General features: G+C 37.7%; 2 protein-coding genes across 4 annotated transcripts; both read right to left on the bottom strand.

Annotated features, from left to right (window-relative positions):
* Nucleotides 1-56: 56 nt before the first annotated feature.
* LOC306896592 (uncharacterized protein) lies at nt 57-6,422 on the bottom strand. 2 transcript variants are annotated; one of them, XM_079460714.1, is made up of 8 exons: nt 6,251-6,422; nt 5,480-5,620; nt 5,157-5,243; nt 3,559-3,646; nt 3,376-3,472; nt 2,745-3,102; nt 2,591-2,645; nt 57-434 (listed from the first exon to the last, which is right to left on the bottom strand). In XM_079460714.1, exons 1-8 carry the CDS (start codon nt 6,326-6,328, stop codon nt 397-399), a joined length of 942 nt encoding a protein of 313 aa, XP_079316840.1. In that variant the 5' UTR covers nt 6,329-6,422; the 3' UTR covers nt 57-396. The 2 variants fall into 2 exon arrangements, with proteins under 2 accessions (XP_079316840.1, XP_079316839.1); XM_079460713.1 differs by having other exon boundaries at nt 3,376-3,475; nt 6,251-6,365.
* Nucleotides 6,423-6,592: 170 nt separating this feature from the next.
* On the bottom strand, nt 6,593-19,334 carry LOC306896012 (uncharacterized protein). Of its 2 annotated transcripts, XM_079459654.1 has the most exons (12): nt 19,146-19,334; nt 18,948-19,060; nt 12,802-12,883; nt 12,316-12,482; nt 12,019-12,183; nt 11,774-11,905; nt 11,434-11,635; nt 11,129-11,319; nt 10,688-10,828; nt 10,492-10,581; nt 8,314-9,648; nt 6,593-8,191 (listed from the first exon to the last, which is right to left on the bottom strand). In XM_079459654.1, the coding sequence occupies exons 3-12, from the start codon at nt 12,830-12,832 to the stop codon at nt 7,928-7,930; spliced, it is 2,718 nt and encodes a 905-aa protein (XP_079315780.1). In that variant the 5' UTR covers nt 12,833-12,883; nt 18,948-19,060; nt 19,146-19,334; the 3' UTR covers nt 6,593-7,927. The 2 variants fall into 2 exon arrangements, with proteins under 2 accessions (XP_079315780.1, XP_079315781.1); XM_079459655.1 differs by lacking the exon at nt 19,146-19,334 and having other exon boundaries at nt 18,948-19,080.
* Between the last annotated feature and the right edge of the window lie 312 nt (nt 19,335-19,646).

Here is a 19,646-nt window from a genome sequence, read left to right as displayed (position 1 = left end):
TTCTGTATGCAGCTGATTTAACAGCATGATGTGCTCTCGTCAAATACACACGTCATCAAATCTATAACATTTTATTGTACTCATGTACATGAAATAAGAATTGATTGATTTGCACTGATGAACGATTTCAAATCAGAAAAAGCTGTTTTAAATTAAAAAAATTATCTTTATTTAACTGGCAATATTTACAGCTTGTCTTTTTAGTTGTGTGTTTAGACATGCTGTATTTTCATAAAAAAAGCATATAAACATATTACTAGTGATTAATATAAAGACCAAAAAACTAGTGCTGCAGACACTCCATTTGAAATGAAAAGTTAGGAAAATTATATATTTTAAGGTTGCGTGACCAAACTCTTCCGTTGCTGTGCCACTGAGATGAAGAGGAAAGTGATTTTACTGATTTCCATAACCAGATTCACCCTGCATGTCAGCTGCAAAACAGAAAAGTGTGAATGAATATTCTTAAAGGAATAGTTCAACCAAAAATATAAACTGTCATCATTTTTTACCCTTATGTTCCAAACCTGGTTGACTTTCTTTCATTCACACAAAAGACGATAACCTCATAATTTACTTTTAGTCGAAAATAAGTAGCATCTTGTGTTCCATATATGGCGATGTGGAATGGGAACACTAACAAGATCTCAATGTAGCAGACTACGCCGCCCTGTTACCAGGTAACTAAACACAGTGGATGCACACAGTTTGACTAGTGTAAGAAAGTGGGTGCAAGACGTGGATATAAAAATATAAAAAACTTTATTTAGGACAATTAATAAATATATTTATAAAATGACTGCATGGCATAAACCAGAAGAAGAACAAATCACACCTCAAACAAGAGAGCAAGGTTTACCAGAGGCAGGTATGATAGCAACTGAGCCTAAAGCGCCTATATCACAACACCAGGTGCACACTTCTCCCCACACACGTAAGCACACAGTGAAGTCAAGCATAAATGCACGGTACTCAGTGAGATTAGACCCACAACCACACGGAAAGACTGGCTAGGTTGCCTGCCCTGGACCTCGGCTCCTTCATGTTGACGCCACAGCATTAAAACACTAAAGCACCCACGCAAATGAAGGCATCACCACGCCCCAGCAGAGGATTTTGTTGTTGTACTATTAGCGCAAATCCGTTGTGCACCCACTAACCTGACAGGCAACAAAGAGCCAGCAAACAAACCAGTGTAGTATGCCAAAAAGAACAGCAGCCAATCGTTGCAGCCACTAAACGGCCACCGCAGCAACTGCAGGGAGAAACTGAGGTAATCAAAACCGGAAGGGACGTTCCTCAGACATGATGCATAGACAGTGTTCAGGCACACTACAGCACCCAAACGTTCCACTGTTATAAGTTCCGCGGGGGCACATCATTGGATGACATCACCACAGGACGTGAGAACTAATAGACCAGGCAGAAGAAAAAATAGACCAAACAGTCTGTCCAACTACATTCTATCCCCCCCTCATAGATTGTCACCCTGACGATCCAACAACAGGGTAACAATTACTTAATCCCAGGGCCTACAAAGGCCTACAACAGTACTTCTGATCTGCTGGACAGAAGCTTCCTCAATCTCTTCTACTGACCGAGGGAGATGGGGTGGATTTGGATGCCGGACTGCAGTTTCACATTCCCAGTCCTACACAAAACAGGTTCATTAACACCAACCTGGCCTCCAGATGTGGGTGCCTGAAATGCAAGCTCACCTCCCTCTGGAACAATCACAGGGACAGGTTCTAGAACACCTACAAACTGCCCTTGAGGGCCAACTACTGCTTCCCGTGCCCATACCCACAATGGCGGTTTGGTAGCGACTTGGTTCCGTCCTGCACCATTGCCAACAAATCTACCTCAACCTCCTCAGCCAACAAGGGTGCTTCCACCACTGGGTCCCAAGATGGAGTGTCATTTTCAGAAGCCCTTATTTCCACTCCTCCCTTTAACAGTGAACGGTGCACATTCCTTTTCTTTGTGAGGTCATCTACAGGTGCAATGGTGTACACCACACCATCTTCTTTAGGGGGTCTCACCACTTGACAGACCACTGGGTCCTCAGGTCTTGGATTTTATTGCTGCCTTCTACTCCATAATCACGGAGGTAGACCAGCTGACCTTCCACCAGTGGTTTATCTTGGTTGTGCCGATCATGTAGAGCCTAACGCCTGTCACAACTGGCCTCCAAACATTCACGTGCACCTGTAAAAGCTACCTGTATTCTCCTATATCACAACACTAGGTGCACACGTCTCACCACACAGGCAGGCACACAGTGAAGTCAAGCATCAATGCACGGCCCACTCTTACACTTTCCGCTGGGGCACATCATTAGAGGACCAATAGACCAGGCAGAAGAACGTAAAGACCAAACAGTCTGTCGCACTAGACATAGAACAAAAAGTCATACAGGTTTCAAATGAAGGGGTTACTAAATTAAGACAGTAACATTTTTGGGTGAACTATCCCTTTCAAAAAAATGTAATAGTAAATATTTTGTAATTATATGGTATTATATGTAATAATATCTAACTGAATTAACTATTTGGATATGTTCATCATGTGTGTAGTTGGCATGAGTTACCGTTAACAAGAAAACTTTGAAAGCGTTTTACGGCAGTCAAAGAGGAATCTTTAACCTGCAGTAAAGACATTTATATGATATCATCACATACATTTCAGTTTGAATTGAAATCATATGCCAATCACATATTAAAAGTGAATACAATGCTACTCACAGGCACAAAGCTGGCACTTTTCTTCAATACAGCTGAGCTCAATGGGGCATTGGGTGCAGTGTAGGCTGGAGGAGGTGGTACCCGTGATAACATGTGAATGGGGGAGTCAGAGGTTTGCACGCTGCCACTCTGATGTAACTTCATGTCTGCTTTTGCATGAGGAGGCAGAGGTGGGAGGGGCCCCTTTCTCTTAGCAAGCGAGAAGAAGATAGAGTCTTCCTCAGTACTGGAATTAGTCTGTGGAGAGCCAAACACCTGACTGGACAGTGTAAGAGAAACTGCAGGATTGCTCTCTGGAAGTGTTGTTGCTGAATCAACATTGTGTGAACGTCCCGATCCACTGACGGGAGAAGGCTGCCTACGGAAACGAAGATGAAAACACACTTCTGAAAAATGTGAAAATAGTCAGCACGGTTCTTTTCCAACTAAAAGAAATCTAGAGATTCATAATTATGTCCTAGATGTACATATTTCCTCAAAAATCAGATTATTATCCAACAACAAATAAGCAACAGTTACATACAAAAACATACACCTGTATTTGCACAGGGTTATGACCCTTGATGTCTGCATCTGAGCTTGAGTGTATTTATATAAATATCCTTGGTCGGTTTTCTGTATGTCGTCTCACCTCTGAAATACTTTTGAGTCACTAAGACAGTTTTCAAGCTTTTCTTTCCATCCAGAAACTGAACCCACACTGTAACTTCGAGTAAGCATCGAGTGACCTGCTGGAAAAGTTAGCAGGTGCTATTGGTGCTTATTTTTTAATGTTGGCTGCAAAAAGTATTTTAAATCATATTTGCATGCGGACCTTTGTTGTCACTGATCTGCTTCTGCACAGCCAAGTAGAACTGCCTGGCCTCCTCCTCATCGGCAAAGTTCAGCCCTGCCTGACACTCCTGCCCATGCGCACACATGCACACACACATACACATGCACGCACGCACGCACGCACGCACGCACGCACACACACACAAAAGTTACTAACTTTTTAAAGTCTAACTTTGTGTAACTTCCCATTGACCTGTATACATTTTTCAACTAAGCTAATTACTGATTCTTGAGAAGTGGGGCAAAATGGGGTTCAGTATTGAAAAAATAAAACCTTGTACTAGACAAATTATACTACATTTATGTATCTTAGATGTACTAAGCTACTGAGCTTTGTTTTGATTCGACCTCACAATTTTTCTCTTTTCTATCAAAATTTGTTTTTTACCTTGCCATCACTTGTTTTGCGTCAACACCGTCAGACACCAAAAACACAAATACATTTTCACTCACATTATGCAAAATCTATTAAAAGTAAAGGAAACACTAATGTTTACAAAGGCTGACAGATGCCACAAAAAATACTTATAATTTGTATATTAATTTGTTTATTATGAATATTTCCGTCTCTCTTAAATTGGGTTGTGTAATATTTTAACTTAATCTTTAACAGAAATAAAGATGTTTACAAATTTTCAAAACACATTCTCATGTTAGCAGACAGATTATATTTTAACATGTGGCCAAGAATTCCTTAAGAAATATAAAAAATCATTATGAAATATTATTAAAATATTAATCTGATGGAGGTGACATAGACCTGACAGAGTTGACACATCTGACAGTGGTGACGAAAACCTGATGTTGTAGTCATTTTATCAAATACATTGAATCAATCAATTGCGGTTTTAAAACAAAGACAACAAACAGTAATTGTGTAATTGTTTATAAAGCTTTCATTCAAAATTCATGTTTAAGGATGTTTGTATATCATTGGAAAACAAATGATCTATTATCTCAGAACAGTGTGCACAAATATTAACAAATTAATATTCATATTGGCCTATACAATGTAACTTACTATGTTCCTTAAGCAGGATAATCAGGATTTAAAATATTCTAAAACTATAAAATTTACCAGAGCCTGTCTGACAATGATGTCCTTTGCAGAGGTGGAATGTGGCAATAGGGTCCTTCACAATGATAGCTGCCCCTGATGTTCACTGATTTTACTACATTTTATTGAATGTCTGACGGTGTCGACGAAAAGTAGGGACACAACTATAAAAAGTTCACGAAAAACGCATGTGTCATTGAAAAACAACCTTGCTTTGATATGAGATATTATTAAGTGTTGCTTTTGATAAAACAATCTGTTTTTCAGCATTAAAACATCCTTTTGCACATGAATGATTGAGCCCTTCTCTGAGACGCACTGTTTTAGATGTAGTGAGAAGGCAACAATTAAATTGAAGTGGATAATTGTGTTAAATGCCAAACCCTCATAACATTTACAATAAAAAATGTTTTAATTTTTAAACCTAATAGCACTTATAATTGCTAGATGTGTTTTGTCCCATGTCTCAATAATCAGTGTAGTAATATCCCTAAATAGAAAGCAACAAGTGCTTCACTCACCTCCCCAGAGAAAGTGTGGAAATAAGGACAAGCCTCTGAGTACTTAAATGATGTATACAGCTCTTGTTCCCATAGCTGCCTGGCTTTCTGTTATGGGAGAGAGATACATACAGTATATATAGAGGTGTTAACATGGAACATAACCAATCACTTTTGCTTTCAAAATCATACATTGGCCACAATAATAGTGTATTGATTTGTTTATTTTGTGACAGCCCTAGTATACTCACGAAGATGACCAACAGAGATTTAGCAAAAGTGCAAAAAACTAATTCGTAAGAATACAACATAAACACATTTTTTTTAAGATCTGGTTGTCCCACCTTAAGACTGAAGAGTCTTATAAATGTTGAATGTTTTGTTTTATCCTGCACCAGGCACACAACTCCAAAACTGTGACTTTTCCACTCTTTCTTCTTTTGAGGGACTGCGATTACCAGCTGAACCACACCGCATGCTAATACCTGTAACACACCCACGCATGCACGAACACGCACATTTAGTGAGTGGACTATTCAGTATATCAAGAGCTTATTCAGAGAGCTCACACTCATATGGCCACAAACTAAAATGCTTAAGCACAATAGCACTGTAGACAGAACCGTGCAATAGCTAATATAATTTTGCATGTAAATGCCACCAAGGCGGAAGAGAGCATAATTCATTCATTATGTAACAAAACATATCCCACAAACAAATACTGAGCTCTGACAAAACTCAAATTTTACTATCTACAAATTTATTTCAGACTTGAAAACACTTAAATTCAATACAAATTTGACATTATTTTGTTAGAAAATAGTGGTAAAATACAGCACTGAAGTTTGAAAAATAAATATGCCTTAAACATTTTAATTTGACCAAAATCAGGTGGAATACAACTACAGTATAATACTTCTGCTGGTTTATCATTGCCGTTGTGTCAACGGAGGTGTATAGTGCAGGTACACATATATTTATCAATATTAATAATAATTTTGTAACGTGTATGTTATCAATGCAAATAGCACGTGAGAACCATCATAAATATTACTACTTTAAAACCAAGAATATGTTAGTGATCAGAAAAAAGCAAAACGAAAAAATATACTTACATTACAGTCCTGACTTTGTAAACTGAAGAGAAGGCCATTCTCACGAGTCGACAGGAGTGAACTTAGAATGAGAGACATCTCTTGTCCTCTGTCTTTTTTATCCGTCTTTGGCAGTGTGCTGTTTTGGTCTTAATATTTTACAAGTTTTCAATCTACATAATGATATAAAACTGACATGCTAACGCCCATCACACAAGCATAACCAAATGACACTGTACTTGACACTTCCCAATGCAAATAAGCTGATATCCAGAACAACAACTGACCTCTACTGCACCAACAAACACTGACAAGTTACAAAGTATAATGTTTGTAATTGATATAAAAAGAAACAATAACCAGTAAAGAGAGAACATTTTTATTTTATAATATCAAACATGGCGGTAATTTCAGTATATCTTTAAGAAGATACAGACTTAAAATGAAGTACAGATCTGAGATCTGTTTCCTAATAGCTACAGTGTGATGTGACCAGTGGTGGGAAAGCAAGCAAGACATGCAAGAAGCTATGCAGATCAATTGAAATGCAGTCATTCCTATGCTCTGGAAAATGGAGTTAGCTACACTACAATAACCTTTATGCTGTTTCAGGAGGAGATATCTTTAGATTATATAATAAAAGGTTGTGCTCCACTTACAGTGGTATAAGGCATAAAAATAATAGGGTTAATAGAAAGCATTTAATGTAGCATATAGGTACACATACATTTACTAAACAAATACAATTAAACAACAACGATTTAAAACACATGGACAAACTGAAGTATAACCTCAATATACTGTACACATTTACACCAAATCATGGACTCTGCTGTAAATCAGTGACAAAGAACTGTCACAAAATAGCAGCATTAATTGCATTCATTCATTTTTAGATCGCAAACAATATGATGGTGGCGGGAAAGGATAAATAATGTTAATGATCATTTTAAACCAAATCTTTTATCTACTGGACATTATAGACGGATGATATAAACAATGAGGGTTCCATAGAACTTCCTGTTTAAGTTTTTTTAACACTACACCAATGTTTGAAAAATGTACAACCAACACAATGTTTATAATCTAATCAAATGTTTAATGAGTATATTTAAGATTTAATTATATATGCAAGATTTAAAGTCTGCGTAAAGGCAATTCCAATAATTGTTTGCATACACATATATTACTGAAACACTAGTTCTGAATTGGGAAAACACTAAACAGTTTTTTAACCTTTTCGTATTTAGGATTTTTTGGGTGGTCCAGAAATCATGTCTTGATGATGCACTGGAGCCACCGAGCATGCATGGCCCCTCCCCTAACACTAGAGCGCGATATTCACATATACTCTAGGGACTCTAAGGATAGGAGAGATGAGTGGGCGTGGTTTCAGTGCCGAAAGCGGACACGCCCCTCAGCATTTGAGAGTACTCAAGTGACTCTGGATTTTTGTTTACATCTTGCAAATTGAAAGAAGACCACTGATCAAATGGTAGAAATGAGCATACTTCTTACGAATAATCAATGAATGTCCCATTTAACATTTGTTAACCCATTTACGTTATTAAACATTTTATATACCGAAAAACCAAATTAGAAAAATATATAACAATTATGTGTAGATTTTTCCTTTTTTAGATTTAGTCTCCTTGAAAGCTCAAAAGTAAATTGTTAATGTACTGCCAGAACATGCTTTCAGCTTAGGCTTTCAATTCTCTTCACCTGGTTCAGATTTCTGGCAAGAAACACGTGCATATCAGAGTGCTGTGATGCGAGTCTTGAGGTACTGAAAATGCGCTCTGATGCACAGCACACAGCATATAGGCAAAGATACTTCCTTGCAAGCCTTGACAGGATTGGCAAGCTGTCCTCATGTGCTCTCCACCAGTTGAGTAGGTTGTCTTCTGTATTTATTTCTGGTATTTTGTGGTAGATTGCCAATTCTTGCTTCAGCTTTTGCTGTGAATATAAAACATCATCATAATTATATTTCAAAACCATTATCTCATAATTCATAAACATTCTCTCGTAAACCACTAGTTATGCAGGCATCTATTATGAAATGAGCACTATAATCCTACCTGTAGATCTGCAGAGAGAGTAATATCATCCACAGTTGTGTGTAATGTCTCTCCTCTTATCTTGATCTCTGACAAAACGTCCCTTACGTCTGACCTGGGTTGCTGGAAATGTGGCTGTTTGACTGTGACATCCATTGGTGCGACTACACATGCCAAGTTTCCAACTTGCCGCTGCAACTGTTCTTCCACCTCTTGTACTTTAGACACAAAGGTATTTTTAAACCTTGGATCCAAAAATGTGGCACAATTCAAAGTTTCCTGCATAACTTCTCCCTTGTATTGGCTTCTTAATTCACATCTCACATGATCCTTGATACAAGAACTCAATAGGCTTTCAGAGTCACTCGCTGCTAAAATAGATTCAGCCTTGCAAAGCAGTGGAAGGACCGAGGATATGCCGAGATTCTGCTCTCCACTCAGTTCATCTGTAAAATCCATAAGAGAACCGAGGACATTTTTTAACTCCTTCATGGTTGTGATGTCAGCTTCTTTTGGAATGAGATTACATTCATTTCTGTTATCAGCCAACACTGCAAAAACAGCTACTTGCTGTTGTAAGAAGCAATCCACCATGCTATATGATGACACCCAACATGAAGGTTCATCGTGTATCAATTGGTGTAATGGTAAACCAAGTTCAGCCTGTTTTAACTTAAGGTTCCGTCTCAGTTTGGAGGATCTTGAAAAAGCACAGACTGTCATTCTAAGTCGAGACAAGGAAGTGCTTACACACTCAACGTTAAGACTTTCATAAACTGCAAAGTCAAGATTATGTCGAAAGCAAGGAATACAGTTATATTCACAGAAGGCTATTGAGTTATTTGTAGTGTATTTAGTTGTTATTCCTGCCATCTGGTGAGTATTGAGGCCCCACTCATCTTCCAACATCTCACTGAATGCCTCCTTCTTGCTTTCTGCTGTGTGGTCACTATGAAGTTCTGCACATCCCAGGCACCACGACCGAATCTGCCAATTCTTGGTTATGAACTGAATGCTTACAGTGAGGTAGGACTGCATTCTTCTGTTGGTCCGGAGGTTTGCGGTACAGGCATAATATCCAGTCCCTTCAAGTTCTGCTTTAATAGTCTCTTTAGTCTCTGTGTACAGTTTTGGCAATTCAGTATTCATAAAAAACTCTGCGCTGGGGAGCTCATATCTGCCATTGAGTTTCTTTAGCATTTGCGTAAATCCGGATCTTTCCACTGTATGTATTGGCATTTGGTTGATGCAGATAAACTCAGCAACTGCCATGTTTATATTCTGTGTCTCTTTGGATGTTGTTTCATCTGCCTTGGCACTTGTCTGGCTGTGAGCACCAAACAGAGAAACCTGGTTCTAAGGTAAAAAAAGTTGCATTCACTCTTTGGAATCAGTTTTCGTTAACTAATTACATTTTATATTAGGTTCCATTGATTAACTTAATCTTTATCTTTAACTTTGCATTATGAGCTTGTCAGAAAAGGTAGTTTTGTTTTCTCTTTATATCAAGGTGCCCTTGTTACAGTTTAATTATACATTCAATACGGTTAATAATATTACCTTTAAAATAATAATCAAATGAACTCAAAAAATCATTCAGCTGCTTTGTAAATATCATTATAATAGACATGTTTTTAGTTGGATGTACCAAAATAAATGTGTTACACTATGTCTACACCAGACGCGCCACATCCAGTGTGGACAACATTTAAAATAATGGGTTCGAATACGTTTCTAATGTCTTTTGTAATGTCACGTCGGTCGCGTCCGATGCAAAAATCAATAGTTAATTTAGTGTTTTACTAAATAATAAAAACATTTAGATTATACATACTTAATTTTTTGTAGTGTTTTTGAATTTTGATTATATTTACTCTATTTTATTTGTCTTAGTAAATAAATGTATTTAGTTAGATCTACTAATTCATAAGGTATATTTGACAGATTTCACAGCTCAATTGTTCCACCAAAAATGTGTAACATGTGTAACAAGTGTCAAAAAGGGACAAACCCAACCATTGTGCTAAATTAAGCCATAAAATGTTTATATTTGACCCAACAATGGGTTGAAACACCAAAGAATAGGTTAATTTACAACCCAGCATCTGGGTTCACCCATTATTAACCTAACGCTATATTGAAAATAACCCAACATCTTTTGAGTGTATGAGTATATTATGCAACAGCAGTCCGCATTACCTCAGATGCATTCTTTATTGGTTCAGGAGCTTCAGCAGAGACTGCTGACCACAACTTGACATCCTTACCATAACCTGGAGGTACCAACACCTTCAAAGGAAAAATATAAAAAGGACAGGGAAATTGAAGTTGGAGTCATGACTACGTGGCTAGCAAAAAAATTATATATTTTTTAAAGATATAATGATTAGCACACCTGTCCATCACTATAGGCCACCTCTCCTCTGAGCACCACCATCATGACTTTACCCTTCACATTCATGCCTTCAAATGGCGTCCACTTAGACTTTGTAAAGTGCATGTGCTTTGGAATTGTCCACTCTTGATCCAAATCCACCTGAAACATTCACACATTGCTTTCTAATTCAAATGTTTTTCAAATGCATAGACTGCATTTAATGCCATTACAATTTACAGTCTTGCCTTTAATCAACAGCCTAAACACGTGCACTGATGATAAAGAAGGATGCAGAAACAATAAGAGACAAAACAAAATAAAAAATTACAAAACATATTTTCACACAGAATTCTGGTCAGTCATTTTTTTTTACTTTTTTAAAATTAAAAGTAGATTGTAGATACAGTGAACCTTTTATACTACAATTTCTTAGACTTAGCCTCCTTAATATTAAGATACCTCTACGTAAGTGTCTTCTTGAGCAGGGAGAGCGAATATTCTTCTGGGGTTCTCATAAAGCCTCCTGATGATGTCATCAATTGTTAGACGTCCCTCATTGACTGCGGTGAGCAAAAGAGGTAACATGGTTTCCAGGCCTGGGTAACCTGGGGGTGGCTTCTCGGAGTTCTTCTCCTCAACTGAATGAGGTGCTACACATCCACAAAAACAACAAAAAACATCATAAGGCCTCCAAGAAGTGATCTAGAGAGGTCCGGATCAACATTTGGTAGAACACAAAAGTAGAGGAATTTGAACATTATTACCATGGTCTGTAGCAAAACAATCAATGATATCCAGATTTTCCCACAATGCCTCCATGTCCTCTCTTGTTCCCAGCATTGGGCGTACTTGTGCTCTGCCACTTCCAATGGAAGCCATATTATCTTCACAGAGGAAGAGATGATGAGGAGCCACTTCGCACGTCACCTGGACCCCCTTTTCTTTGGCAGCTCGGATGACCAGAATCTGAGAAACAAACCCATGACCTATCAGTTACACAAATACTTTTGTACAGTGTGTTAATTATTTTACATACAATACTATGACAGCGATTTTATAGTTGTATTATTAATAAGTAATATATATTATGCATTCTTACTGTACCTCTTCTTTTCTGGCAACATGGCAGATATGAACAGGTCTCTGATACAGCTGTGCTACCATCAAGATGGCTGCCACGGTCTGTTTCTCAGCATGTGCCACAATTGGCAAGTGTTTTGGCCACTTCTCAAAGTGCTGTATTGTGGATAAACACGGTTTTGTAGAAACTGTCCCTTCCATAGTGCATGTGATAATATTCATTTTCAATTAAATCAAGGAACATACAGTGAACTCGTACTGTTATTTACCTGCATCCAAAGTCTAGTATTGTCCATTTTTAATGTGGAGTATGTGTCATTCAAGTACATCTTCAGGCCAGCTGTTGAGCTTGCGATAGATGGAAGAATTGTGGCATTGTCTGATGACGCCCCCACGTAGAGAGCATAATCACAGTGGCACCCAGCCATGGCAAGCTAGTCCAGTTTACGGTGACAGCAGAAAACAAAATCACAGTAATTTTAGTAGAAGACAGCTTAAAGGAAACAACATCTGCCCCGTTTGTTATTCCAATGATCAGACAGAACTGTACTTTGCGATCATGGTACCTTCTTTGCAATTGCAAGAGTTTTTGGGTCAGTAATGGCAGGGTTGGTATTGGGCATGGCACACACCATGGTGATTCCTCCAGCCAGGGCAGCAGCTGTGCCAGAGGAGAAGTCTTCTTTATGGGTGCCACCAGGCTCCCGCAAGTGTACATGGACATCAATCAGTCCTTTACGTGTAGAAAAATGTCAAATATTTGTAACTTTAATATATATTTTATTAAGCACTGGATGTAAAAGGAAGACAAAAAGAGCTGGAGCTTTCTTTATGTAAAGGCTCGACAAGGCTGATTGTATCATTTGGGTTAAACATCTCAGTTAAACAATCTGAAAGTGTTGCACATTTTTAGAGATTTGTATTAATTTATTTTGTTTTCAGGACCAAACAACAGGTTGGATTTGGAATGTACTGTTTAAGGGAAGAACGTTTCAGAACACATTCCTTCGCCAGCAGGGAGCCATATTTAGAACTGATATGGTAGTACTCACCAGGCAAGCGTATTATATTATGTGATGGCATGTTGTCTACATGCACCTTTACTGAAGGAGGATGACCAATCTGACTCAGCGCCTGCAAACCACATATAAAAGTTTTTATTCCTTCATTTATTTAATTCAACAAAGCTATAAGATTTATAACATACAATATTTTAGCAACTGAGTTGTAGTCTTTATAGTCTTTAGCTCCACTGCAGATGGAAATCAATCAGACTCTCACAAAACATGGATGACATAAGGTTTTATAACCATTATGTTATAACGTAAGACCACAGAGTGACCTGATAGAAACAACAACAGTGCTAGTGCTGCATAGATCTTATTTTACATGTGACAAAGTATCATAAGAGCAAAAATCTTTAACAAGGCTGTTATACTGTGCTTCCAAAAAGAATTATAATCCTAAATGTTGTACACCATGTAATTTGCCCATTTGTCATATTTTTTATGTATTTATCATACATTATATTACTTTACACTCATCCTGTACCAAATTTCTCTGTATCCCTATCAAATTGGAAAACAATCCTAAATACCTACATTTTTATCTGTGGTCAGGCGAGCCTCCACTTTAAAAATGACATAAGAGATTACACTAGGAGCGCTGGAGGACACATTTCAAAATAAAAGCATTTGCTAGTGGACTTTGGAGTCGAAGCGAGAGTAGAAGTGTATGCAGAGTGTCAATATCATCGAGCGGGACTGAGCGGAAGGTGGGGACTGGGCGGAAGCGTGGAGACATGAATCAGCGTTGTTTTTTCGGAGCCAACCGCGGTTGACAAACTGGTGTGTGACTGGATGGAGATGCTTTCTGAAGTAGTTAATGAAGATGATATGTGGTAAAAGACAAGAAAAGAGGAAAAATGGACAAAATGAAGGGAATTTGGTAGCAGGCCAATCCTATAAACGGGGATTGGAAGGAAAAAGCTCAGAGGAAGAAACTAGGGTTTTCCAGAAAAAGACTGTAAGAGAGGAATTTAAAATAATTCTTAAATTCAGAAAGGAAGATGAGGATGTTAGCCTTAGCCCAATAACTTTGTCTAAGGAATTGAAGAAAAAGATATGGCTAAGATTGTGAGGGATGGAAGCCGGTAATAATATGTAGAACAGAAGAACAAAAAAATAAAGTGTTAAAAATTGACAATGTGTGCAAGAATATAGTGAGTGAAAGAAAGATTTGGGTGAGAGGAAAATGAAACGGGGAGTGCAACATGCATTCCAATTGAAGAAGAGCTTCAAAAACGAATGCATAATATTTCTGGAGGGGAAGTGAGTAGAATATAAAAACGTTGCAAAAAACAATAAATGGGGAAAGGATTGATAGCATGTCTGTTCTTTTGGAGTTTAAGGATTTAGAGCTTCCAGAAAGAGTTAAAATTGTATATATGAGCTTCATAGTGAGGCCATATATTCCTTTCCCACTCCTCTGTTATAGATGTCAGAGATATGGACATATAGAAGCGGCGTGCAAAGGAAAACAAAGATGTCCCAAGTGTGGAAGTGATCATAGAATTGAGAATTGTGGAGAAAGTGCACAAGATAAATGGTGCAATTGTGGTGGACAACATAGGGTAACATACAGTAGATGTGATGTAAGGAAGAGAGCAGTGGAAATTGAACAAGTGAAAGTGGTAAACAACATAAGTCACTCTGAGGCAGTGAAGAAGGTCCAAGAGCTAAGGAGAAGTGATGATACTGATCAAGTTAATCACACATTGAGACAAGAGGTTGGTCAAGTAGACAGAGGAAAGAAGTACAGATAAATGTATCTTGAGACAAGAGGTTGGTCAAGCACAGGAAAGCCGTACTGCACTGACAGTGGAAAAGCTAATTTTGTTCATTCATTATCTCATTTATTGCACAGACTAAGTCAAACAAAAAACAGAGAAAATTTAAATAATAGTGAAAGGAGCCGAAAGATTTTTGGGCATATATATCTTGGGAAAATATAAAAAAAAGACTGGATGATGGTGGCACAGGTGATACGTCAACTTGAATATTTTACAATGGAATGCAAGAAGTTTGTTAGCAAATGGTCAAGAGTTTAAAGGCTTAATGAAATGGCGTCGAAAGAAACCAGAAGTCATACGTATTCAGGAAACCTGTCTTAAACCAGTATTAGATATGATGATTAATGCAGAGATAGAGATGAGGGTACTGGGGGAGGGTGTATAATATTAGTCTCAACAGAAATCGAGACTCATCAGACCAGCCAACATTTTTCCAGTCTTCAACTGTCCAATTTTGGTGAGCTCGTGCAAATTGTAGCCTCTTTTTCCTATTTGTAGTGGAGATGACTGGTACCCGGTGGGGTCTTCTGCTGTTGTAGCCCATCCGCCTCAAGGTTGTGCGAGTTGTGGCTTCACAAATGCTTTGCTGCATACCTCGGTTGTAACGAGTGGATATTTCAATCAAAGTTGCTCTTCTATCAGCTTGAATCAGTCGGCCCATTCTACTCTGACCTCTAGCATGGACTGGATGGAGATGCTTTCTGAAGTAGTTAATGAAGATGATATGTGGGAAAAGACAAGAAAAGAGGAAAAATGGACGAAATGAAGGGAATTTGGTAGCAGGCCAATCCTATAAACGGGGATTGGAAGGAAAAAGCTCAGAGGAAGAAACTAGGGTTTTCCGGAAAAAGACTGTAAGAGAGGAATTTAAAATAATTCTTAAATTCAGAAAGGAAGATGAGGATGTTAGCCTTAGCCCAATAACTTTGTCTAAGGAATTGAAGAAAAGGATATGGCTAAGATTTTGAGGGATGGAAGCCGGTAATATGTAGAACAGAAGAACAAAAAAATTAAGTGTTAAAAATTGACAATGTGTGCAAGAATATAGTGAGTGAAAGAAAGATAGCCCATCCGCCTCAAGGTTGTGCGAGTTGTGGCTTCACAAATGCTTTGCTGCATACCTCGGTTGTAACGAGTGGATATTTCAATCAAAGTTGCTCTTCTATCAGCTTGAATCAGTCGGCCCATTCTCCTCTGACCTCTAGCATCAACAAGACATTTTCGTCCACAGGACTGTCGCATACTGGATGTTTTTCCCTTTTCACACCATTCTGTGTAAACCTTAGAAATGGTTGTGCGTGAAAATCCCAGGAACTGAGCAGATTGTGAAACACTCAAACCGGCCTGTCTGGCATCAACAACCATGCCACGCTCAAAATTGCTTAAATCACCTTTCTTTCCCATTCTGACATTCAGTTTGGAGTTCAGGAGATTGTCTTGACCAGGACCACACCCCTAAATGCATTGAAGCAACTGCCATGTGATTGGTTGATCAGATAATTGCATTAATGAGAAATTGAACAGGTGTTCCTAATAATCCTTTAGGTGAGTGTATAAAGAGCTAATTCAGAATGAGGAATACATTAATGACCAATTTAATTTTCCATTTACGAAGACAGAGTTAAATCGCGCTGTCAGAACTACCAAGAAATCAGCTCCAGGCATGGATCAGATTTGCTATATAATGATAAAACATCTTAGTGTCATATCAGCTAAGGATATTTTATTAAAATTTTTCAATAAGCTTTGGGAGGAAGGAAAATAACCACAAAATTGGAAGGAGGTGGTGATAGGTCCAATACGCAAATCAGGGAAAGATTGCACAAATCCAGTAAATTATAGACCCATTGCTTTGACATCTTATATCTGTAAAATAATGGGAAAAAAAGTTAAATGAAAGGTTACTGTATTATGTGAAAAATAATAAGAGAGAAATCATAGAGAAAGCCTACGACATGATGTGGAGAGAAGGGTTGTTAATCAAATTAGGTCAATTAGTTATTACAGGTCAAATGTATAGATGGATTAAGGAATTTTTATCAGGGAGAACAATAAAAGTTAGAATAGGAAACAGTTATTCAGAAAGGTTTGTGATCGAAAATGGAACTCCTCAAGGAAGTATAGTGAGTCCTTTATTATTTTCTATTATGATCAATGATGTATATGAGGATTTGGGGAATGAGCTGCAGTTTTCACTTTTTGCTTATGATGGGGCAATCTGGAAAAGGGAAAGGAACATTGATTTTATTGTTAAAGGCCATATATAGTGGGTTGATTAGATCAGTATTAGATTATGGTTGTGTAGTGTATGGATCAGCAGCAGGTATGTCTCTTAGGAAGTTAGACAGTATACAGCATCAGGTATTGAGATTATGTACAGGTGCTATAAAACTACACTAATTATAGCACTACAGGTAGAAATGGGGAACATGTCATTAGAAGTTACAGTTATCACTGAGTTATTGGGCTAATTTACAAGGTCACAGTCAAAGGCATCCAACTTTCGACACTTTAAGGACTAGCTGGGAAAAAGAGAGGAGGAAAACGAAAAGTTTCGGATGGACAGTATTTTGAGTTCTATTTCTTTCTCTATTAAAGTTAAAAGTTAGTCCAACAGGACCGTTATTAGAAAAGAAAAACAAATGGAATGTAATTCATGTATTTTACATATAATAATAAGTACCTCAGCTATGTTCAGATTTACACAGATGCATCAAAGAGTATAAGATAGGAGTTGCTTTTATTGTTTCAGGTTTCAATAAGGAAAAAGATCAGTGATGCGTTATCTGTTTATACAGGGGAAATGATTGCACTATTATTAGCAATACAGTGGATAGAGGAAATAAGACCTTTGAAATCAGTTGTTTGCTCAGACTCAAGTTCATCATTGGCTAGCTTACAATACAGTCATTCGGAAAGTAGACCAGACATTTTAATAGAAATACAGCAAACATTATATAGAATTCAAATGATGGGAAGTACAGTGATACAGTTGGTATCAAAGGAAATGAAATGGCAGATGAAGCAAAAGAAGCCATTAAAAACAATGATATTAATATAGTATTGTTAGTATTAGTGAGAATGAAATCAAGAGTATTATTAAGGAAAGGTTGAAGGTAAGGGGGCAAAAACAATGGGATATGGAGAAGAAAGGTGGGTAGGTGGTTTTAGAAAATTCAAAAGGAAAGATGAGAAGTGCAGGAAAAAATAGAAGAGATGAGATAATAATATATCAAGGATGAGATATGGACATACAAGACTAAACAGCACACTTTATAAAATAGGTAATCATGATACGGGAAGGTGTACATTTTGTGGGTAGGAAGAAATACTGTTATACTGTCAGAAATATGAGTCTGAAAGAAGGATTCTAAGGCAAAATCTAGAAAAAATACAAATGCAATTTATATTAGGAAATATTTTAAAAAACAATTCTGGAAAAATTAATGTTATAGCTTTATATTTAAATATCTTAGAATAACAAATGTGTGGGAAAGGATATAATAAAAAAGAAGAAAGTCATTTTGATCCATACTCCATACCAGTTGGTGGTGGTAATGCGTCGACCGCCAATAAAACCTTAAAGAAGATAATTGCTAGTGTTTTTCTGATTGCGAGTGATGTTGCTGGAGAAGTGAGAGACACAATGTTAAAGGGTTGCTATGCAGTTTCTATGATGTTCTGGGTGATTTCTATGCCGTTGATAAGGTATTTTGGTGGTTGTAAGAGTGTTCCTTTGCAGTGTCTTGTGGTGTTCTGGGTGGTTGCTAGGCCGTTACCAAGACTTTCTGGTAGTTGTAAGAGTGCTACAATGCATTTCTATGGCGTTGTGGGTGATTGCTAGGCCATTACTAAATTATTATGGTTAGTGCAAGAGTGTTGCTCTCCAGTTGCTAGGGTGTTCATGGTGGTTGTACTTGTGTGAATATGCAGCAGTTAGGGTGTTCAGGGTGGTTGAGAGAGAGAGGAAACTTCCTGTTTCCATAAAATAATTCCACCTCAGAATCATAGTACAACATCTGAGATTGTCACTCATAAAATATCAGAACTGTGTGATGTGGTGTTTTTAAATAAAAGCCCCTCAAATATCCGATTAATGGTGTTTTTTCTATACTTTTAGAAAGATGTTAAAAGGAAACTAACTAAATGTGTCCTCCTGCGCTCCTACCGTAATCTCTAATATATGCGCGCATATAAAATCAACGTGAGCGCTTTTTCACCGACATATTCAAAGTGGAGTTTGGCCTGACCGCTGGTACTTTTTCACACCCATTGACTCTGCATTAACATTAAAGTAAAACTTATTCTATGAACGCCCTGGGTTTTAAGTAAAGCATTTTAACTCACCAATCTCACCAGACACCGCAGCTCCCAAAAAGACCGCCTTGATATGCTGTCCCGTCTTCCAATAATAGGCTACTGTTGCCAGTGTTACCCTGACACGTCGAAGCGTATTATTTCTAAAAAGGTCAAATAAAAGATTTACAGGTCTTATCTATCAATATATACGTTAGACCAGAGATTGATGCAAAAGTGAAAACTCACTTTCCAAATAACGATCTTAAAATGGTTTAGGAGATTTTATTTCGCGGTTTAAAGCACGTAAATGCGACTAGCCTCTGTGTACTTAAAGAAATGAAAGACGGTCCTTCTGGCCAGGTGCTTCTCTCGCCCAGGTTTTGCGCGGTCACATGACAAGGAATGTTGCGGCATGTCCAATCCCATGTATGATTTGAGAAGGCGGTTTTTTTGTATGGTTTTACTTTCATTTTCATTGTCTGTGCCGCCATGTGGCGTGCGTGGGCAAACGAACATGATTTCATATACCGAATACTATTTAAATGTTTAACTATATATTTGAGTTGAATTAATAGCCTAACCTAAATTATGCTAATTTGAGAACAGTTTTAATGCGCGTGCCACAGTATTACGATTTGTTGGTACCCCGCCACAAAAAACGTAGAATGCACAATTTTTTTCTGAAAACTTGAAACTGACAAAAGGAATTGGCATCCACCATTGTTTATTAGATAATAAATAGAAATC

Source organism: Barbatula barbatula (genome assembly GCF_947034865.1).
Source record: "Barbatula barbatula genome assembly, chromosome: 7".
Taxonomy (NCBI): domain Eukaryota; kingdom Metazoa; phylum Chordata; class Actinopteri; order Cypriniformes; family Nemacheilidae; genus Barbatula; species Barbatula barbatula.
This window is presented reverse-complemented; position numbering and strand designations above follow the sequence as displayed.

Excerpts from the sequence above, each read along its gene's own strand:
- LOC306896012 (XM_079459654.1), bottom strand. The coding sequence starts at position 12,832 with ATGCCATCACATAATATAATACGCTTGCCTG. Across the intron at positions 12,483-12,801 it reads TAATATAATACGCTTGCCTG|GACTGATTGATGTCCATGTA; the intron begins GTGAGTACTACC and ends CTACACGTAAAG. Across the intron at positions 10,582-10,687 it reads TGGCCTATAGTGATGGACAG|GTGTTGGTACCTCCAGGTTA; the intron begins GTGTGCTAATCA and ends TTTCCTTTGAAG.
- LOC306896592 (XM_079460713.1), bottom strand. The coding sequence starts at position 6,328 with ATGTCTCTCATTCTAAGTTCACTCCTGTCGACTCGTGAGAATGGCCTT. Across the intron at positions 3,647-5,156 it reads TCCACACTTTCTCTGGGGAG|GAGTGTCAGGCAGGGCTGAA; the intron begins GTGAGTGAAGCA and ends GCGCATGGGCAG. Across the intron at positions 435-2,590 it reads TCAAAGTTTTCTTGTTAACG|CTGACATGCAGGGTGAATCT; the intron begins GTAACTCATGCC and ends TCTGTTTTGCAG.